The sequence below is a fragment of the Sapajus apella genome, unplaced genomic scaffold (assembly GCF_009761245.1).
Source record: "Sapajus apella isolate SASKATOON/1434 unplaced genomic scaffold, GSC_monkey_1.0 scaffold3, whole genome shotgun sequence".
Taxonomy (NCBI): domain Eukaryota; kingdom Metazoa; phylum Chordata; class Mammalia; order Primates; family Cebidae; genus Sapajus; species Sapajus apella.
In genome coordinates this window covers 61,498,798-61,521,697 of record NW_022436943.1, presented here as the reverse complement: position 1 = coordinate 61,521,697, position 22,900 = coordinate 61,498,798, and the positions used below count along the sequence as shown (strand labels likewise).

At 47.9% G+C, this 22,900-nt stretch overlaps 1 protein-coding gene across 2 annotated transcripts in view; it reads left to right on the top strand.

Moving 5' to 3' along the window:
* COL22A1 (collagen type XXII alpha 1 chain) overlaps nucleotides 1–22,900 on the top strand; it is a 317,529-nt gene that overhangs the window by 210,927 nt on the left and 83,702 nt on the right. For both annotated transcript variants that reach the window (XM_032254428.1, XM_032254418.1), the window contains exons 33-40: nucleotides 1,349–1,402; nucleotides 1,667–1,720; nucleotides 2,535–2,588; nucleotides 4,591–4,644; nucleotides 6,560–6,613; nucleotides 10,399–10,503; nucleotides 11,243–11,287; nucleotides 18,378–18,455. In XM_032254428.1, coding sequence (XP_032110319.1) covers nucleotides 1,349–1,402; nucleotides 1,667–1,720; nucleotides 2,535–2,588; nucleotides 4,591–4,644; nucleotides 6,560–6,613; nucleotides 10,399–10,503; nucleotides 11,243–11,287; nucleotides 18,378–18,455 — 498 coding nt within the window. The remainder of the gene's footprint in view (nucleotides 1–1,348; nucleotides 1,403–1,666; nucleotides 1,721–2,534; nucleotides 2,589–4,590; nucleotides 4,645–6,559; nucleotides 6,614–10,398; nucleotides 10,504–11,242; nucleotides 11,288–18,377; nucleotides 18,456–22,900) is intronic.

The window sequence follows — 22,900 nt, the reverse complement described above, 5'->3', positions numbered from 1 at the left end:
TGTCCCCACTCCTCTCCTGCACGGTGGCCCTTCAGCTGTGGAAAGAGCCTCCTTGAGCCCTTGGAGGGCGGCCCTCGCCATAGCGCCCATCTGCTCATCTTCTCCTTGTTCCCTATGAGCTGCAGGCTGAGGATCACATGTCCCTTTAACCCTCCTGGGAGATGTGCTGAGCACCCAGGATGTGGCTCCCTGGAAGTGAGCCTGCCCCATCTTGGATCATTCCATCCTGGGCCCGCCCAGGGCACTGCCTGTCCAGCCCGTGTCTCACCTTTTCTTCAGCAAAAGTTAGACACCATTCTGGCCATCCAGAGTCCAGGGTTCAACCTCCAGTCTGTCCCAAAAGGGCTGGGTCTCCTTAAAGAAGCACCGCCCACCCAGCTTCTCCATCTGGAAAGGGGCTGGAGCTGGGCACAATGGTGAGGACCTGTAGCCCCAGGAGGCAGGTACACAGGAGGCTGAGCAGGGAGGATGGCTTTTGAGCCCAGGATTTCAGGAAAGGTCTGGGTGATATGGTGAGATCCCATCTCTGCTAGAAAGAAAAAGAGAGGGCCGGGCACTGTGGCTCATTCCTATAATCCCAACACTTTGGGAGGCCAAGAGGGTGGATCACCTGAGGTCAAGAGTTCGAGACCAGCCTAACCAACATGGAGAAACCTGGTCTCTACTAAAAAAAAATTTAAAAGTAGCTGGGCATGGTGGCTTATGCCTGTAATCCCAGCTACTTGGGAGGCTGACACAGGAGAATTGCTTGAATAGGGAGGCAGAGGTTGTAGTAGGCTAAGATCATGCCTTTGCACTCCAGCCAGGGCAACAAAAGCAAAACTCCGTCTCAAGAAAAAAAAAAAGAAAAAAAAAAAAAAAACAAAGAAAGAAAAGAGAGAGAGGAAAGGAGGGAGAGAAAGAAGGAGGGAAAAATAGTGTTTGGGCCAGGGGCCCTTAAAGACCTTCCTCCTCTCAAAACGCTGTCCTTATTCACTGATGGTCTACCACATGCCAGGCTCTGAGCTGAAGGGGCAGGAATCAAACCGCACAACCAGGTGTAAAACTGCGGCTGTAACAGGGGCTCAGGAGCAGAAAGGCACGGTGCACTGAGCCACTGTGATGGGAGGTTTGGTCCCATTTTGGGGTTCGGCTTCCCTGGAAAACTGATCGGACCTGAAATATGAGTCAGAACCAGTCCTGGGGAGTGAGAGGGAAGATTCCCCAGGCAGAGGGTTTGGGGGTGCAGGCCTCTCAGGTGTTACATGGGACTGGAGGTGGCCTGTGTGGCCTGAGCTGGGGGCATGTACCCTGTGACGAGGGGAAGGTCGCCTTGAGGTCCACTCCACCCTGTGCTTCTCACCAACAGGGAGAGCAGGGGCCCAAAGGAGAGAAGGGCGATCCGGGCAAGCCTGGGGAACCGGTGAGTGCCTTGTGCCCCCATCCCCCGCAGAGCTGGCTACCTGGAGTCCAAAGGCTGACCAGTGCTAGGTCTGTGCCATGCAGTCCACACACAGGAGCCACCGAATCGAAGGCAGCCCTCTCTCCTCCTCTGGGCCCTAGCCACGGCCCCTCCTTGGATTTCAGATTATACCTATTGCAGCAGCCCCACACCCCTCCACCGCCCCGCCCTGTCTGCTCAGAAGCAGGGGGGTGAGCTGGTTCATTGCAACTTGTGTGCTTGCAGGGACTGCAGGGCCGTCCTGGAGAATTGGGGCCTCAGGGACCCGCTGGACCACCGGTAAGAAAACCATCCCTTCCCCTGCTGTCTCAGAGACCTGGAGATCCCAGCCACGCTCTGTCCCCCCAGACCACCCTCCCCAGTTCTCTCCCCTGGCATTTTGGGAGTAGATGCTGGGGAGTGCCACTTCAAGGTGCTGCAGAGGCTGAGTGGTCATCGCTGCATGACTCAGACATAGCCACGGGGCTGGGCCCCACCTCTGTACCCCGGATGTCCCTACTCTGTCAGTGAAGGGTTGCCTTAGGCGAGCTCTGGGTTTCTGCTGTGCTCTCCCTTCTCCTGCTTAGCGGCACCTGGAGAGCAAGGGCCTCAGCACACAGGCAGTTTCTCAGTTCCCAGAGGATTTGCAGAACAGGAAATGCATCCCAGCCGTGGAGTGGCAATGCTGGCTTATGTTTGCCTGGTGCATGTTAGTGCTCTGAGTTTGTCATTTTCTCGGTATTAGCCTGTGCACTGGATCTCGGTTCTCGGGGAGACTCTGTGCTACGGTGGGAAATCCTGCTGGGGTGACTAGGGACCCTGTTCAGCTGTGTGAGCCCCTGGCTGTCCCCCCTGAACTACATTTCTGTGGAGAGTCAGTGCTGGCCCCTATACCCTGGGTTGGTGGTGAAGATAGAATGGAATTGTGATATGCCCCGCTCCAGCAGAGGGCTGGGATTTAGTGGTTTTCTGCACCTTTCAGATGGTATTCCTGGCCCCTTCAGTTTGGAACAATGCTTCTGATGAGGAAGGTGTCCCCGAGACTGTCCTGCTGTGAGGGAAACAGCATCACCGAGGGTCTCTTACCGCTGTCCATCTCTTATTTCCTGTGCAGGGTACCAAGGGACAGGAAGGCACGCATGGGGCTCCTGGAGCAGCTGGAAACCCTGTGAGTCCCTATGCTTGGCCTGCCTCGTGGGGACTCCCAGGAGGGAGGCCCCACCCAGTGTTGGCTCTGTGGCTCACAACTCTGGGCCAGCTAGGGGGATGTGGCCCAGAAGGTCCACCCACACTGGAGTGCTTGGCTGGAGTCAGCACGGAGAGAGGTTGTGGCTTCCACCACCTTTGTAGCATTCCCTGGCTTTGTCCACATGCCCAGCTAATGAAAAATCTCTTTTTATGCACACGTAGATGACACCCACAGACCTCCACTCACAGGTAAGACTGTTAGAGACTCCAATAAGTGTGCTTACATACACAACCATGTACACACACTCTACAAACCCATTCTATAATATAGAATTCTATAAGAATACACATTCTATAATATGTTCATGCACACACACACACACACACACACACAACCCCAAACACACAGAAGCAGTCAGGGAAACACACGGACACCTCTAGACACACACCTGTGTTGCTGGTGGCTCATCCATCCTTGGGGCCAGACCCAGGCTGTATTTGATCCCTGTGGGGCTGGCACTTGTTCCTGGAGCTGATTCGAGTTCTGTCTCATGGTGCAGAGCCAGGGATCTCCAGCTTGACTGTGGAGTTGGTGGGGGGCAGGATGGGCTGACTCATCCCGGGGTCTCTGGCCAGTCAGCAGCAGTAGCACTCGTCCAGCCTGCTCCTCGCACCACGCTGGGTGGCCCTGTCCCAGCTGGAGGGTGCTGATATTACCAGGCCACCATGCATATGGCTGGCTGGGAACTCACAGTGGGGACAGATGGAAGCTTTTCCCTGCTCTTGGAGAGATCCCTGGGCCCAGCCCGGCTGCAGGGGAACGGAAGCAGAGTGTAGGCAAGGAGGAGGCTGGGAGTGGAATGTTCTCCATGAGTCCTGACCCTGGAGATGTGCAAAACCCAGGGGCAGAGGGGAACAAGGCATGGAAGAAACAGGAGCCGCCTCCAGTGCCGTGAGAGCTCCCCGCGTCCCCATGCCCACAGTGCTGACCCACTTGGATGTCCTCACCCACATCTCCTTTCATGGATCATTGCCCAGCCACCAGGTTTTAGTTCAAATTCACTTCTTCCCTGATTTTCCAGTCAAAGCCAACACACAAACATGCATGCATGCACATGCCTGCACACACAAACATGCACACACACACAGGCATGCACACATACACATGCCTGCACACACAAACATGCATGCATGCACACACAAACATGCACACATATGCCTGCTTGCACAAACATGCACACATGAACATGCCTGCATACACAAACATGAACACACGCACATGCATTCATGCACAAGCATGCACACACACACATGCCTGCATACACAAACACGAACACACGCACATGCATTCATGCACAAGCATGCACGCACGCACATTCCTGCACACACAAACAACACACGCACATGCATTCATGCACAAGCATGCACACACGCACATGCCTGCACGCACAAGCATGCACACATACACATGCCTGCACACACATGCACACATGCACACACAAACACACACATACCCACATGCCTGCACGCACAAACATGCACACACACACACACTCACATACACACACATACACAACTGAGGTCTGAACCATCCCATTTGCAGTGTTTCCTTTCCCTCAGGCACTTACCGCAAGGCCAAACCTCTGCTGAGATCCTCTTCTGTGATTAGGGCCCAGCCCTGCCCTCTGCCCCCACTCCCCCACTCTTCCACATCCCTGTGCCTTAGCCCTAAGGCACTTCCAGAGTCCTCCTTCCTGCCCTCCTGCCTCTCACCTCTGTGCCAGAAGCCCCTTCACCTGAGGCTTGGTGCTCAGGACACTGCGTCACTCAAGGGAGGAGGTTCCTGTCTGCAGGGGCTGCCGGGTCAGCAGCAGTTCCAGTGCATTGCGCTAAATTTAGTATGAGGCAGGTTTGCGGAGGCGCTGGGGGCAACTACTTGTAATCAATGCATTTGGCCTTTCTAAACTACTGTCTCTGAACAGGGTGCTCCTGGACACGTAGGTCCCCCCGGTCCCAGTGGCCCTCCAGGAAGTGTGGTGAGTAACTGGGAGAGGGCGTGGATCCCAGCACTGGCTGTGGATAGGCACTGCCCAGCCGCCGAGCTAGTTCATTTATCCTCCCCAAACCCAGAGGTGTAGGCATCCTTATGCCCACCTTGCAGATGGAGATGCTGCTGTCCTGACGTAGACCATCCAGAAAGTTCACACACTAAGCCCTAGGCAGCTCGCCAGCTCTCCAGAGGGTGAATGCAGCTGTTGCATCTGCAGAAAGTCTACATTTCACTGTTGTTGGAATCAACACCATAGTTTGCCTCAGAAGAAACAAAATGAGCCTAAAGAAGTCAGAGGAACCCTGACAGCCATTGGGAGACCTGGGTTCGAATCCTAGCTCTTCTCTTAATTGCCTTGATGACCTTGGCAAGCCATTCCTTGAGGTCTCGGCTTGCTCATCTGCAAAATGGAGACAAGAGGTTGGCTGGTTCACTTTTAGGGTTGCATCTTTTTTGACCTGCTGAGATTCTGCCTTTTTCACGTCAAGGCTCAAGGTGTCTGCTATAGGACAGCTTTCAGAGTCACCATAAACACCAATTTAGACTTGAACATTGTTCAACAAAACACTCCATGACATCTAGTCAAGGGCAGCAAAGCACTTTTCCCCCACAATAAATTTAGGTCAGTCCTGTGTATTCACCAGACCTTTACAGGTAATAAGCATTATAGCTTCGAGGACTGAGCCTTCATACATGCCAGGCATCGTTGTAAGCACATTACACGTGTTAATTCATTTAATCCGCACAGCAACCCTACCAGAGGGATGTTATTTCACATAGAGGCTTCCAGCCTCTCAGCCTGCATTCTTCTGGCTGGGGGTCTTCTCTGACCTCTAGAGAGCATGTTGTCGGGCCACGTGACAGGTGGCCATAGCACCACCAGCAGAGTAGCTCAGATCCCTTGTCCTCAGCTGTCATCACTCTGAGAGTGTGTCCTGGGCAGGATCCCAGAGTCCCGGCAGGACAGAGCTCCAGTGGCCAGCAAGTGTATTTTGTGCTACTGTTCTCCCCTCCACCATTTTTGTTGTTGTTGTTGTTGGAGTCTCGCTCTGTCACCCAGGCTGGAGTGCAGTGGCATGATCTCAGCTCACTGCCACCGCCTCCAGGGTTCAAGTGATTCTTCTGCCTCAGCCTCCCAGGTGGCCAGGATTATAGGGGAATGCCCCCATACCTGGCTCATTTTTGTATTTTAGTGGAGAGGGGGTTTCACCATGTTGGCCAGGCTGGTCTTAAACTCCTGAACTCAAGAGATCTGCCTACTTCAGCCTCCCAAAGTGCTGGGATTACAGATGTGCACCACCATGCCTAGTTAATTTTTGTATTCTGGGTAGAAACCAAATGGGGCTTCACCATGTTGGCCAGGCTGGTCTCGAACTCCTGACCTCAAGTGATCCATCTGCCTCCCAGAGTGCTGGGATCACAGGCGTGAGTGTTTTCCTCCTTTTTACTTCTCTGTTTCCCTACTATTGCATCCATGGGACACTTGCACTTAAACCATGTCTCAAAGTCAACCTTTGGGGACTCCAAAGACTGTTGGAGCAGATGCCCCAATGCTAAGGCTGGGTTCTTAAGGCCATCCTTATCGTCCCTGGGTGTTCACTGTGCCAGGCCATGCCTTCTCAGAGCTCACAGCCCAGACCGGGAGGCTAAGCTTCCAATAGACCATGCCTGCTGTTAAGAGCTCCGAAGTGCACAGTTCTAAGGCCAGGCCGCCTGCAGAGCAGCAGTCACAGGCAGGGAGGACATGGAGCTTTGGGGAATTTCAATGAGGGTGGGAATCGAGTGGGAGCTGTAGTTGTTGGCTTCAGGGGGACCTGATGAGTCCTCCCTGGGGATCACGAGCCACCGAGAGTGACCAGTGATCTTTAAATTCACCACGTCCATAACCTTCCTTTCCACAGGGTGCTCCTGGCCTCAGAGGCCCCCCTGGAAAAGACGGGGAGCGTGGTGAGAAGGTAAGACCAATGTCATCTCTCAGCACACAGGCGGATATCCTCAACTTCTTACGGGCACTGAAGGAGCAGCTCGCTCTGCTCAGGCCTGGTTTAGAAACCAGACATCAGAAGGAGTTTACCAAGTAGGAGGGAGAGGAAGGCCCTGCCGTCCCATTTGCCCTGTGTCTCATAGCAAATGAGCTACAGGGAGGTCTGCCTGACTCCAAATCCTGTTTTCTCTCAATTCAGTGCACCAACTTATCCATTCTTTTTTTTTTTTTTTTTTTTTGAGATGGAATGTTGCTCTGTCACCCAGGCTGGAGTGCAGTGGCATAATCTCGGCTCACTGCAACCTCCACCTCCTGAGTTCAGGCGATTCTTCCACCTCAGCCTCTGGAGTAGCTGGGACTATGGGTGCATGCCAACACGCTCGGCTAATTTTTTTGCATTTTTAATAGAGGCAAGGTTTCACCATGTTGGCCAGGGTAGTCTTGAACTCCTGACCTCAAGTGATCCACCTGCCTTGGCTCCCACAGTGCTGGGGTTACAGGTGTGAGCCATCGTGCCTGGCCTTATCCATTCTGTACCTATGCTCACACATGTAAACCTTCCCAAGGTATCCATTCTATACCTACGCTCACACTTTTTTTTTTGAGACAGAGTCTCACTGTGCCACTGACGCTAGAGTGCACTGGTGTGATTTCCACTCACTACGACCTCTGTCTCCCGGGTTTAAGCCACTCTCCTGCCTCAGCCTCCTGAGTAGCTGAGATTACAGGTGTGTGCCACCACGTTCAGCTAGTTTTTTGTAGAGACCGGGTTTCACCATGTTGCCCAGGCTGATCTCAGACTCCTGAACTCAAGTGATCCACCTGCCTTGGTCTCCCAAAGTGCTGGGATTACAGGTGTGAGCCATCGAACCCAGCCTGAGACTTTAATTATTATGAAGAGAGACACATGTTCCCACCCCAATCAAAACAAACAAACAAACAAACAAAAAAACAAAAACAGAGGCTGAGGAGGAGAATCCATACCCTAGCACCTTATGAAACGCCTCTGAGGTTAATTGGTGAAACTGAGCCAGCGCTCAGGAAATAAGGTGCCATCATTTGAGTGATTCAGGGCTTTGGACCTGGGTCAAATGCCAGCTCCCTTGCCCTAGTTACATTGATTTAAGGTAGGGTGACAAAAGGGATTCTCAAGAAGGGAGCTTTACCCAGGAAGATATTTTTAGTTGTCACCACTAGGGGGAGTAACAGCTCCTGGCATCAGTGGGTAGAGACCAGAGATCCTTTTAAAAACCTCACAGTACATAAGACATTCCCCTAATAAGAATGATCCTCCCTGAAGGTCAATAGTGCCAAGAGTGAGAAACCCTGATCTAAAGAAAGGGTACCCTCTTTGCACCTGGATTTTCTCGTCTGTAAAATGCAGATGCTGCCACATTGATGACAGGTTGTGAGGACTCACTGAGGTACTGGGGAGGCATGTGCAAAGGGCTCAGCAGACAACAGGTGACAGGGGTTCCATGTGGTTGTGCCCTGCCCTCCCTGCTCGAGCAGATCACGCTCATATCTATCGACAGGAAGAGATGGCATTGGGGCATGGATTGTCCACAGAGGCCCCTTCTAGCACACGCATGGCCAAACTTCTTAACATGGATCCTTTCAAGTTCACTTTACCTGATGCCCTTTAAAGGATCACTTTATTTTTTACATTTTTGCATATTTTAACAAGAGAAGATGTCATTTCCCTTTTGGCAGGAGGGTTCAATTTTAAAATACATGTCCTAGAGGAAAAAAAAAAACTTACTGTAGAGCGAAATGCTCAACACATTTCTGGAAAATATCTTGGGTTTTTTGAATGTTGATCACAGACTTGATAATAACCCTCACGCCTGTAATCCCAGCACTTTGGGAGGCCAAGGCAGGGAAGTCGCTTTAGGTCAGGAATTCAAGACCAGCCTGGCCAACATGGTGAAACCCCGTCCCCACTGAAAATACAAAAATTAGTTGGATGTGGTGGCACATGCCTGTAATCCCAGCTACTTGGGAAGCTGAGGCACAAGAATCACTTGAATCCAGGAGGTGGAGGTTGCAGTGAGCTGAGATTGCACCACTGCACTCCCGCCTGGGCAACAGAGTAAAAATCCATCTCAATAATAATAAAAATAACTCTTATGTAATACAGCTACAAACATTCGTTTTTTGAAAAATATATAATACTATTTTAGACTGCCTAGATTAAGCAAGGGAAAAACATCTGGACTCATCTGCTATTCCTTAATTGTGCTATGCCTGAAGGATGGCACATGATAAGTAGGACACAGGTAACCTGGAAGGGGATGACCAAGAAAGATATTAGGCATCTTAGGAGGACTAACAGGTGCAAGTTCGGAAGCCAGAAATCAGCGGGCTGTTGCCACATTCAGTCTCTAGGGGGAGCCAAATGCCTTTCCTTGGCTGAGCAGAAGCCCAGGCTTGAGGGCAGGGCCCAGGACTTAATTTGGAAAGGAACCTCCAGGGCTCTGCAAAGTGGTAAAAATCCCGGGCAGCACAGCGTGCTTTTTCCCTCTCACATCGTGTCCAGGAGCTGGCCTGGAGCGAGGGGAAGCTGATCCCGCTCCAGGCTTGGAGAGAGGCGCTCTCCATCCTTGCTGTGCCCATCCTTGGCTCATCTTCCCTCACCTCTGCTCCACCTGAGAATGGCTGAAGACACTGCGATTGCAACTTCAGCCCAGGGCAGACCCGTCTGGAGAAAGGAGTCCCTCTGGTTCGCGGGGTTCAACCCCATGTTCCACAGCCAGGGCCACCACAAGGGCTGCTCGGAGCTTTGCAGTCAGAGGTGGCGACCCTGGCCTGGAGCAAGCTCAAAGCAGTCCCCAAGCAGACCCTGGTGCTCATGCTAGCACGCTCGTTCTCCCGCTCCTCCATTGTAGCTTTAAGCTCTGTTCTTATAGTTGAAAACCTAACTGTCAGAGGGATTAGATTGTGTCTACGGGGCTCCAGGGAACAGACTGAGTGTCCAGTGTTGGGAAGATTTCAGAGAAGGCTGAGTGTAAGGATATGTTCAATAACAGCGCTGCCTGACAAAGGAATGCACGGGGAGGAGCAGTGGTGAGGCCTCTGCTCCCAGAGGAGTTCAAGCAGAAATGGGGGCCAATCTGTAAGAGATGCACTGGAAATAGATTTCCCTGCACTGGGTGGAAGGTTGTCACTAACGTCCTTTTCTTTTCCTTGTTTTTCATTGAATTGATTGACTAAGGCTGCAGCAACCAAGCATCATAAACTGGGCAGCCTGAACAGCCAAAATGGACTTTCTCACAGTTCGGGAGGCTAGAAGTCCTCAGTCAAGATATCAGAAGGGCTGACTCCTTCTGAGGGTGGTGAAGGAAACATCCCATTCAGGCCTCTCTCCTTCGCTCACTGGTGGTGTCTTGTCCCTCTGTATTTATATTGTCTTGACTCTATGCGTGTGTGTCCAAATGCCGCCTCCTTTAAAGGATGCTACTCTTATTGGATTAGGCCCCCTGGAGGGTCACACTCCAGTATGACCTCATCCTAACTTTAATCAACTCTGTGCATTGAAGTAGTAGGGGTTAGGACTTCAAGACACAAATTTTGAGGGACACTATTTAACCTGTAACACATATTTCACAGTCCATTGTTCTGTGCCCCAGAAAGTAAGGGCCTTCTAAAATATAAGGGCAGCCCTAGGAAACCTGCAAACTACTCAGGCTGCTCTGCCGTGGCAAAGCTTCGTGCGGCGTATAACTGATCTGGGGAAATGTCTGCTTTTCTTTCCAGGGAGCAGTGGGGCAAGAAGGAAGCCCAGGACCCATTGGTCCCAGGGGAGATCCTGGCGCCCCTGGGCTCCCTGGGCCACCTGGAAAAGGGAAGGACGGAGAACCGGTAAGTGGAAGGTCAGGCGTCCCTGTGCCTGTAGAAACCAGGTGAACATTAGAAAAGGAAAAGGAAAAAAATCGAACTGCCAAACCTTGCAGAAATTGAACCATAACCAATGAAATGGGAAAGCGGGGGTCTGAGAGTGTGCTCTGATGTGGTTGAGGCTAGGGCGGCACAATCTCATAGACCTCTGGCCACATGCCAGCCTGGGCCAGTGCTGGGCACAGAGATGGATGAGACAGGCTGCACCCTGGAGATGCTCCCGTCTCGTGAGGAGACAATCAGGCAAACACATCCCCAGAGCTCAGGACAAGCGTGGCATGCATAGAGAAGGGCTTCCGGGCTACCCTGATGCTTTCAGCCAAGACTTCCAAAAGTAGAATCATGGTTGTCATGGTGGCTGTGAGTGCCAGAGCCCTTCAGCCTGAAGTGAAGCAGGCTTTGAAACGAGGTCTTACAACTTACTTGCTCAAGTCTATGCAAAAAGGCTCTTCAATGGGAAAGCAGAGAGGCTGAGAGATTTCCTGAAGGCCACACAGAGGCAGTAGGAGGCAGAGTTGGAATTCACATCCAGAGCCTTGTCGCTCAAAACTGGATGCTGCTTCTTTTGTTTAAGTCAGGTCGGAGTGAGAGTCTCCCCCGTCTCTGGGTCCCCAGCAGAGGATGCAGCCAGCCTGGCCCGTGGTGGATGGGTCAGTGCTTGCTGGCAGTTCCATGACTGTGTTTATATTATTTATTTCCGCAGGGACTCCGTGGATCACCTGGACTTCCTGGACCCCTAGGAACCAAGGTGAGTGCTTGTCCAAGAAAACTGTGGGTGCCATGAGTTGCTCTTAGAAAGAGAACATGGAAAAATTTATTAGAAGGAGACCTCCAGTCACCTCAATCCACTTCCCATGTTTCCCAGCTCATCACATTCCATTTGACCAAAGGTTCTGTGAGTCTTAACTGTTATATTGAAGTAATTGTCATATAGTCAGTACTTAATAAATACTTACCATTAAATGAAGTGGCAGGAGACACGGACTTTCAATTGGCAGAGCAGTAGGTCTAAGCAGTCTCATATGACGAGTCTAATTTTGATTCCAAAATTTCAGAGGCTTACCGCAGTGAAAGTTCACATCTCATGCACACTAGGTCTATGGGAGTCTTGCTGCGGGGTGTTCTGATCTGTACAGCCATTCAGTCGTCGCATTCCAATCCCATGCCTCTTCTATCCTTTAAAGTTTCAGAATCATCTGCCAAATTCTTGGGGTACAACAACAAATAAGGTAAAAGAGAGTGGAGAACCCTCTTGGAAGATTTTATAGGCCAGGCCTGGAGATTCCTGATGCGTTTCTACCAACACCTATTGACAGTCACACAGGGGAGACCGGGGTATGTCATCTGCTGGGGAACACAGGAGGAAAACAGAAACACTTGCTAAATACCAGCCCATCTCTTCCTCAATTCAGTTGCACCCACAATTCAGAAAATATGACTCTTTTTCACGAGGAAGTGTTCTTAAGAGAAATTTCCTGAGTGGACAGGGAGATTTCCTAAAATACCCTCTACATTAAATCATTCATTCATTTACCTATTTATGCATCAATGGCCAATGCATTCATTGCTTTGTTCACTGTGTGTCTGCTGAGTTTCTTACCACGTGTTAGATTTCAAGGTGGGCTGTGGGATGACAACAACGCATGTGACATGTTTCAGGACCTCCAACGGCTCCTGGTTTAGTGGGGAAAACAGATATGTGAACAGGCAAAAGCAGAAGAGCACTAGGAGAGAGGGAAGCTCAGGACACACATGGGCTCAGAGGGGGCTCGCTTACCCAGCTTGGTTTCATTCTCCTGGCTTCTCGAAGGAGATGTTTGTCCTGGTTGTGAAGTGCATGTAGCAGTTAGCAGGGGAAGAAGTTGAAGGAGAAGTCTGGCAGGGGAGCTAACATGGAAGAAGACGCTGAGGCGTGAGACAGAATGTGTTCAGACAACAGCGAGAGCTGTATGTGTGCCCATATCCAGTGAAAGTTACTTGACTAACTCAAATGCATCAGCTTTTAAAAACGTGGATGAAACAGTCAATTACTGACTTGAGAATATTATTTTGGGCCCTCATTTGACATGCATATTCAAAATAACAAAAGTGTTATTGCAAAATTATATCACTTCTTTTGTACCTGCGTATGTTTATTAAAACAATTTTTGGATTTCCTGTATGCCTTCAATGTCTTCCGTCATCATCCCTTGAGCCACTTTTTAAGTCAGCTGACACTTCTCCAAAGCATATTACCATGGATCCCATCTGAGTTCTTTAAAGATTCAACACTTCTGGAATGCATACATGCTGCTGTTACTGAAAGTTTTGTTCTAAGCCCCAGAAACCATTCTCCAAACAGTAGGAGACCTTTTTTTCCCTTTTTATTTCTTTCTTTCCATACTTGAATCTTTAGGATCTCAACACGTAAACACAGAGTGTATTGCTTCTATAATAGTATGTGAGAGGCTTGTTTACAGTAATGTGCAGGATATGAAAATTTGAGGCTCCAGGAATAATTACTGTTATCCATATTAAATTTCATTGCTTCATGGTTTCTCCCTATTCAAGCAGGTGAGTTCCCCTCTGTAAGCATCTCAAGCTGACACTAATTGAGGTCTATGTAGACGAATTTGCTTTTTCCTAATAGTGATGTCCACAATCAAAATATTTTTCAAAAGGGAAAATGTTTTTTTTTGTGTATGATGTGAGTCTCCCCATTTTCTGAGGAATAAAATTGGGAATAACTTTGCCTGACTATGGGAGCATATAAAATAGTTCCATATGCCTAGAACAGTGGGTATATATGGGGAGGTGCAGATTAAGGAATTAGGACCTAGATTCTGGAGGATTTTGTGCATTAACCACCAACCTGAAGATAGGTGGCAGGCTCCCCCGTGATGTGAGGCACACAGCCCAGTCTGATCTGCAGGACTAAGGGGCTCCCACTTATTTCCCCTTAGAGGAGGAGCACCTTAGGGACCTTCAGGACCTATAGGGCGTTGATAGCCTCTTGGAAGACAGGAAGGCAAGGGTGCCAGAAATGGTGGAGCAGCAAAGTGGCTTCAAATGCTCCTTCTTTATGACCTTTTATCTAACAGTAGGAGACCTTTTTTCCCCTTTATTCTGTTTATTCTGTAGATGTATCTTTGGGGTCTTAGTGATCCATTGATCCAGTGGATCCCAAAACTCCACTGATGGGGTGGCCTAGAATATATTACTACCTAATTCATAGGCAGAGTCTTGGGGGAAAATAAATGACATGATACAAATACAGATAATTGCCTACATAGTGCTCGTCACAGTTACTTGCTCAATAAATATCCATGATCCTTATTATTAGATCACCATATGGGATCTGCTTTAGACCTTATTATTTATTATTATTGTGCTTAGATCCTTATTATTAGATCACCCTGTGGAGTTGCAGCAAGAATGTGGGGGTCTATCTCTGTAGTCATGCAGTTGTTGGAAAAAGTCTAGGGGAAGTGGGGGAGGCTGCATTAAAGAGCAGAGGCAGGCTGAGACCCCACGGCGGGAAGTGCAGACCCCCCTGCCATGGGTCCAGTTGACTAGTCCATTTGAACTCCATGAGTCTCAGGGCAAGTCGTGCTGCCCCTTTGGCCAAATGTTTCCTCCTATTTAAAATGTGAGATCCGTAAACACCTGACCCATTCCAGTGTTGATATTGTGTAAATGTGTGAGTCAGAATGTGGCTTAGAAAGCTTTCCATAGTCAATTGGCATTGGGAAGACAAATTGGAATTTGAGGTCATCTTTAGTTGAAGAATGGGTTGCTCAGAGGAGGAAGAAGGTAAGAAGTAGGGGAAGCTAGGGAGAGGTGGAGAGAGAGATGCCGGGGAGAGTGACTTTGGTGAGGCTTGCCCTGGTACTGTCCCAGGTGCTGATTGAAATGAAGGAAATTTCCTTAGGAAACCAAGGAGGGGAGTTATTTGAAGGTTTTCCTTGGCTGCCCCTCAGCCCCTCCTAATTCCTTATGACTGCAGGAAGACTGTTGAGGATGCCAGTACTGCTCTTGAATGGCACTTGTTTCTAGCAGGATAAATAAGCTTTGGCTTCATACAGAACTGGGTTAGAATCCCAGCTCAGCTACCTACAAGACAGATTACCTGAAGGCAAGTGGCTCAAGTGGCTTTGTCTCTGAGCCTCTGTTCCTATTCTGTATGAAGGAGTAAAGGATATTTAACCCCTACAGAGCTCCTCAGGAGATGCATGATCTGTGGCACACAGTTATTGCTCAATAAATGTCATTCTCCTTCTACAACCCCCATACTTCCTTCTTCCCACATATCTTCCTTGGATGTCGTGCTACAGATTCTAGCTCATGTGCTCTGTTCTTTCTTAACCATTAGCCTTCTGGCTTTTCCTGTCAGAATTTTAAGGCCTTTTTGCTCTTCTTGGGACCATTTTCTAAAAAGTTTCAGTTCATGAAATTGTCAGGTCATTTCTTTGTGGATATTAGCAACACAATGGAGCATAAACCTACAAATGGAGCCAGAGCTGGTCGCTTTGTAGCAGAGAGCGGTCAGTGACTTGACTCCGTGCTTCCAGACTGAGCTGGGAGAGGCCTTTCTGTCATGCTTCCTCCTCTGAAAAAGTTTATTTCAGTCAAAGGAAGAACTCAATATCTGACACAAAGTGAATGATGGAGGATTCTTTTGTTCCCACATCCAGGAAATAGTTATTAGCTGCCATCTGTGCCACACCCTAATCTGGACATTGTGGATACAGAGATGCACAGATTCAGTACCTAGCAGAGGAGCTGAATTATTGTAGGTGCTTGGTAAACATCTGTTGGATGGAGAAATAAATGACTATTTTCTCCTTTCAAGCTGCTTACAGAAAAGTCAAAGAGTCAGACAACTGTGCACTGGGAGGGTGATGTGTTAAGGTCAACGAAGATCCACGCAAACATTTGCAAAAAGACACAAGGGCAAGACAGGCAGAGGCAGCTTTACAGCAACAAAACAATGGGAATAAGACTTAGTTTTGATGGGAAGGTTCTGGAAACTTATTATATGGATTGTAGAAGATCCCAGACAAGGGGAAATCACGTGTATAAGAAACAGAAGTGCAAACAAATACCATGGAAACATACACACTAGGTTGTTGACATGACTGAGCTACAATGGCTGGGGTTTGCCGATGTACATGGACCGTGGCCTTGGGATAGGAAAGGGATAGTTTCTGTTTCAAACTAAAACAGAAAATAATAACAGAAAAATCTGCATTAAGATTTTTAAAGCAAAACCAAAGTGCAAAAGAATATAGATTTATCTGACATTTATATGTGTTTAGTTTACTTTCTATCTTCTACCTCAGCATACAAGGTAGAAGGAAGAATTGTTTGAGCCCGGAAGTTCCAGACTAGCCCAGATAACATAATGAGGCCCTGTCCCTACAAAGAATTTCAAAGATTAGGGAGGTATGGTGATTCACACCTGAAGTCTCAGCTATGAGAGAGGCAGAGGCAAGAGGATTGCTTGAACTTGAGACATCGAAGGTGCAGTGAGCCATGATTGCACCACTGTACTCCAGTGTAGGTGACAGAGCAAGAGCCTGTCTCAAAAATAAAGATATAATAAATAAGTGATAATAATGCAACCATAATATACAATGTATTTCTCAACCTCATATAGTTTTTTAAATGTTTTCATAAGATACATGCAGATTTAGTAGAAAATTTTAATTGATGAGGACCCAATGATGCAGAGAGGTTACGGGACTTACCCAAGGTCACAGGATGAGGTTGACATGGCCTTGAGACTGGACCTAGAATCACCTGACCACCAGTTTGAAATCTTCCTACATGCCCCACTCCACTGCTGCAATGAGCTGGTGACAGATAAATTATGGGTCATGGTGATCATCCTTAGTTCATGATACTTGTTTCCACATTTGTCTTACTTTTTTTTACTCCCTCTGTTCCTAGCCTCCCCATAGAAACTAATTAGATTTTCTAGGGATTCCAAGTATCTTGAACTTCCAAGAACCATTCATATCACATTCAAAGAAACAGATTACACTAATTGGGAATTTACAGGAATTGGAGGTGGGAACTACTGGAAGAGATGAGGGCAGGGCAAGGGATGTTGCTGGCTCCTAGAGGCCCAGAAACAGCAGGTAGTGCATCTCAGAGGCCCAGGGGGACCAGGGAAAGAAACCATGTCAAGGGGACCTGGTGAGAGATTTAGATCTTGGTTGGTATCTTTTGTGAGAACTTTGCAAGGCTCGTTCCTTCATATCCCCATGAACATCCCTCCTCGTCTGAACTTAGCACTGAGTATTAACAATGGGCAGGACTCATGACTGAGTCATCTTCTGGGCTTGGAATCTAGGTTGTGTCTTGCAATGAATGAAGGAGCATTAGTTGAATGAATGAGCATGGATTGAATTAATATAGAGCTTATGTACCCATTGAGGCAATGGTTGTACTATAGGAAAGGCAAGTCGTCTTACAGCCATTAGTGAGATATTTTGTAATGTGTGATAACCTAAACCTTAATAAAGCACCATACTACCTAGCAATGTCGAGGTCTACCTTAAATTACTTAGCTGCACATTACCTCACTGGCCCTTCATCACAAGCTTCTGAGGCTGTTTCTATTTGTCATACAAGTTAACCTAGTCGAGAGATATTAAGGGGCTTGAGCAAGGTCGCCTGCCATCTTGGTTCCAGGCTTGTCTGTGATTCAGCTGGGTGAATAAGCTCAGGATCACAGCCTCCTACACAAAACTGTTGGGGCCATGTGTGTTTTGGGTCAAATTTATTTTGGATTTTGGAAAGGTAGTAATATGCAAAATATACATATAATGACATTTATGGTGGTATCTGGGGCAGCACTCCTCATCAAGCTCATTAATCCTTAGGCAACCAAAATAAGTAAATGTTCACACAAAATGGAATAACTAAAGACTGCAAATAGCGTGTGTCAGCACAGGTCAGGTTTTGCTGCCAACTGAGTTGAGATAAACACTTGTTTTTAAAAGCTGGGGATTTTGAAATTATGAATAAGGTGTGGCTCTGCGTCAGCTTTGTTCTCCAGGAAATGGCAAACAAAATTTCTCCCCCTTTTCAATTTCTCCCTCCTTTTTCCTTTGCCATCAAAGTCCAGAATAGCAGTGTAATGAGAACAGAAGCAAACGCAACATTTAGCTCACGTTCAGTGCTGTGCTGGGCTCTGTGCCAAGCACTCTCTCTGCATAATCTCATTGAATGAGCGCAATGTCTGCAGACCTGGCAGCTCCTGTCCTGTTCCCCTTGTAGGTGAGGAAACTAGAGCATAGGAATGCATCACTTCTTAAGTCAACAGTTAACAGGTGTTGAAACCAGAACTTAAATCCAGGCCTCTGACACCCAAGTCCATAGTGTGAACTATGCTTGAAGGCAAAGGTCTTATCTCCGTCCTCTTTAGGCCTCTCACTCCCACATCCAGAAGGCTGATGTGCAAAATGTATGTGCTTGGTAAATTATTGGTGAATTGATAGATTCATTTGTGAGTGATTTGGGATCTGAACTGAAACATGGATACATGTGCAAATCTGGGGTATAGTTAGGATGAGTTATAATCACATTTGGAACCATGGTCAGGGTTGGTTGGGAATGGTCATCCTTGAAAGGTGTATAATCTGAGTTGGTGGCCATGGTCCCCGAATATTGGGCTGAGTGGGACAATGGGCTGGCCGAGAGGACTGTAGCATGGCCCGTGGAGGCCAGGTGGCAGGAGAAGCCTTCGATAATAAGCGCAGTCAGGATTCTAGAAAGAACATGATTTGTTTTGTACCCTAGCCCTCTCCTTCCTGGCTCTGACCTCTTGATCTTATTTTTCTCTCCTTTAGGGGGACCGAGGAGTCCCTGGGATCCCTGGTTCTCCTGGCAGCCGTGGTGATCCGGGCATTGGGGTTGCCGGCCCTCCTGTAAGTCCTTATTCATCCAGCCCTTACTTGCTTTCAGGACACACAGCCATTTGCTGTTGGACCTGCCTGCAGGAACACTCTTTTTTTTTCTTTTTTTGAGATGGAGTCTCGCACGCATTCTCACCCAGGCTGTGGAGTGCAGGGGCGCAACCTCGGCTCACTGCAGCCTCCGCCTCCCGGGTTCAAGCAATTCTCCTGCCTCAGCCTCCCGAGTAGCTGGGATTACAGGTGACTGCCATCACACCTGGCTAATTTTTTGTATTTTTAGTAGAGATAGGGTTTTACTATGTTGATCAGACTGGTCTTGAACTCCTGACCTTGTGATCTGTCCACCTCAGCCTCCCAGAGTGCTGGGATTACAGATGCGAGCCACCCTGCCTGAAAAGGAGCACTCTTTTTCCAGCTAACCTTGGAGTGGGCCATTAATCCTTCAGTCAGTTGGGGTGGTAGGTCTGTCCATGTGGCTGACACTGGTGTAAAACTTGATGTACTTCTTATGGGAAAGTGGCTTTTGGAAACTCCAAGACTTGTCTGATTCAAAGAGGAGAGAATAAAACTTACTAACAATTAAAAAAAAAAGGCCAAACTTTGAGAAGTTGAGTCATAGCTGGTGACACTGAGCTGGCTAGGGAAGGGGTGGGATATGGGAGAAGCTATGTACTTTCATGTATTTCAGGCAAAAAAAAAAAAATTAGTTACCACACTTTCTCTAATAGTACAGATGACAGCATAAATGGAATCGTGTCTCCAGAATAAAATCCATGAAGTGGTCCTCAGACTGCTAGTTTTAATGAATAATTTACATCAGTCTACTAGGTGTTGGTTTGCAAACTCACTAGGGGTGATAGCTTTAAGAGTTGCTAAAATTTTGAGTTAGAAATCTTAAGAATCAATGAGGTGTGTCCCAATCCAGGTTGAGAATTGCTCTCAGTATCTTCAGCCCCTACCTGGATGCCTCTAGAAGTAGAAGCCACATTTTTTCAAAGCCAGTACATCTGGCTCTGCAGTTTAAAAATATTATTTCATAGATAATAGATATTCAGTAGAATTTTTTTTCATTGAGAATAAAATTATGCTATTCTGTATTTTCCACCCATGTCTTTTAATTCTCCCTTTTATACCACAAAGAACACATATTTTCTTTCTTCCTTTACTGAATGATAGTGTTTGAAATGCAGACCAGTTTACAACCTTGAAGCCTTTTCTTCTGGTTAGTCCCTTCTTTGATAAAGACATCATGCCCTCTTAATGTGCCTTAAAAGTACGTTTACTTTGTCTTTAGTGCCCATGCCTTGCTATTGTTTAAAAGAAGCCCAGATACTCAGTCCTTTTCAAATGCCATTGCCAAGCCTCGGAATACCAAAATCACCGTGCATTATTGTTGTTGCTGCTATTATTTTAACCCCAAAGCACAATCTAACTTTATTAAATGCAAATTGAATATAAGCTAGAGTAGCACATGGTCTCGTTTCTGCCTGGTATTGCATTCAATAAATGAAAGCCACGACCTAGAGTAGTTAAGAGTAATATCATGCTTCACGCACGACGCTCAAAAAATAAGAAGGAAAATGCAATTTATTACCCACAATATTACTCGTAAACTAAAACCCCCCTTTCCTTTTCTTCTGTGGTTCTCTTATATCCACAGTAGTTCTTGGGGCTCTGACTCTCCTGAAATTCTCCTCTGTCCTCCCATTTTCAAGCAGGTCTCCTGTCCTTCACACCGGAAATCACCCCCTCACTTTTATTTCTACTGCTCACAATGAGGGCTTGTTTCAAGGTGACAAGAAGACCAGGTGGCTCTGTGTCTTCTTAGATCGTCCTGAAACCCATGGAAGGAGGCGTGTGGAATGCCCCTGGGGAATGTCTAGTTTGGTTAACCTGTTTTCCTTAAAATACATTCTCAGCTAAAACTGTCTACTTCATTACATTCATTTTACCTTTTTTCTTTGGCTATTTTTCTTCGGTCTTTTTGTAACTGGAAGGAACACTATAACAAAAAGTACAGTGAGAGAACACAATCCTTTAGGTCTTCTTCTTTCTGAAATTCTCCTGTAATAGGGCCCTTTTTGCTGGAGTTAGGATGCTGCTTCATGTACACATTGCCCCTTACAATAGAGAACTGATTGTAAGGGAAACTGCAGACCCATAACCTGAATGATGCACCCCCATCACTTAACAGGTTCTACCTGTCCCTTTCTACTCCCTGTGTGAGCCCTTAATTGGAAAGCTGGCTGTGGAGGTGGACACAATTCACCCCACCTGCCACTGAAGAGCGAGCAAAAATCACCCATGAAATATGTTCCTGCCTAAGTGAGTCCACCTGAAAAGTAATTGTCTGGCTCTCCTCAAGAGGCTGTAAATCAACTGTTTAGTGTCTTGGTTACCACTTGGACTTATTAAAAGCTTCCTTGGTGGATAAAACCTTATTGAATTTTCATAAATCCTATCTCTGGCCACAGCCCAGACCACTAATGGCCTGGGCATCTGTATGGAGGGTGCAAAGTTATGCTGAGGTCAGCAAACGTGTATGGAGCAGGTAAAGAAGGGGTCAGCATGGGGGTGGGGGCGTGTCAAATTCATTGGGGATGCAGTTGCCTCTTTACAAGAGCATTGCCATTTGCTGAGAAGTCCTGTGTCTTGTGCTGGGTCTCAAAGCATCCACATCCACCTCCTCATTAGGCCCTGGGCATTAGTTGGTTTTATCCTTTGGTTAAGGCTGGGATCCCTTGAAAGTCACCCCTAAGAATTGGATTCAGGAGCAAGGAGTCTGGGAGGTGATCTTAGAAATCACTACTTAGGAAGTGACAAAGTCAAAGAGACCAAGAAAGCAAGCCTAGGAGATGGTATGTTGGTGAGCAGATGGACTCACCTGTGTGACAGCCCCTGAGGGGCTACATGACCTTGTTTCAGAGTCGTTCCGCAAAGGCAGCGAAAGAGCTGGGGCGTTTCTATACCAACTCCTGCCTGTATTTGGTTGGAAGCTGCTCTCTGGTGTGTTCACTCCCAGAAACCCTCAGCCTCCCTGTGCTTGGACCAACCATTCTCCTGTGGCTAATGAAAGCCCTGGGCAGGTGTGTGCTCAGGGAACATGGCTGGAGGGAACTGACACATGCACTGCATCACTTTTCCAGGTAAACAATTGAGGCTCAGAAGGTGATGTGACTTCACCGATGCTACAAACCCAGCCCAGGCCAGCCCAGATCTGCTTCCCACGGCCTCTGAAAGCAGTCCTTTTCCCTCTGCAACACCTTGTGTTGTGGCTTCGTCAGGATAGGCAGGATTTATGCATACCCATCAATCTTCTGTGAGATCCCTCAAAGAAGGAGCATTAAGAATAAATCCAGCTGGGCCCGGGCACAGTGGCTCACGCCTGTAATCCCAGCACTTTGGGAGGCCAAGCGGGCAGGTGACCTGGGGTCAGGAGTTTGAGACCGGCCTGGCCAACATTGTGAAACCCTGTCTCTAATAAAAAAAAAAAAACAAAATTAGCCAGGCATGGTGGCGCATGCCTGTAATCTCAGCTACTCAAGAGGCTGAGGCAGGAGAATTCATTGAATGCGGGAGGTGGAGGTTGCAGTGAGCTGAGACCTCCAGCCTGGGTGGCAGAGTCAGACTCTGTCTCAAAAAAAAACAAAAGAAAAAGATCTGCTGTAAGTCACTCTTCACTTCCTTCCTCCCGTGGTGTCATGCTCCCATGCCTTTGGCATCCAGCAAGGCAGCAGTGACTCTCTAGATGGGAGCCAGGAGCCCTGTCTGCTAACCTCTGCACTGTCACCAGGCAGGCAGTTGTTTGGGGTTTTGTCTTGCTGCTCCAAGATATTAACAAACAAGCAAAAATCCCTTTAATCTTCATGTTGCCTCTGATATTGCCTTAGCAGTCTTTAAGATGCTTACAAAATGAGCCTACCCAGGCCCTGGGACAGATCCAAATTAGTTTGACCGCAGGAGCTGGGGTGTGTGAAAACAAGCAACCCAGACCGGCTCCTTCTTACTCTGGCCCTCAGTTCCCTCATGGATCAGGTGCCGGCAGCTTCTGCAGCAGCATCAAGGGAATTGGGAGGATTACAACCTGATAATACTGCTGATAATACCTGCTTCCCTGCCTGTGCCCCAGTGACGTCATAGCAATCCTGTTTGCCTGATGTCTTTCTCAGACTTGCAACCTGAAATGACCTCCCTTTTTGAGTCGCTCACCATCCGTCCCTGTTAGTTGTGCTGATGCCTTGCGTTGGTCCAGGCATTGAGGATGCACATTCAAAACCGACAGATTTCCTAGGCTTCCTGCCCTCCAGGGGCCTCCTAGCCTAAGAGTGGCAGGAAGCATGCCTCCATTACATACAATGAAATATCTCAAATGCCCTAAAAGGAGGGTTTTTTTTTTTTCATTTCCCCACTTCCCATTATATTATATTATTAATATAATAATAACGATAACAGCCACT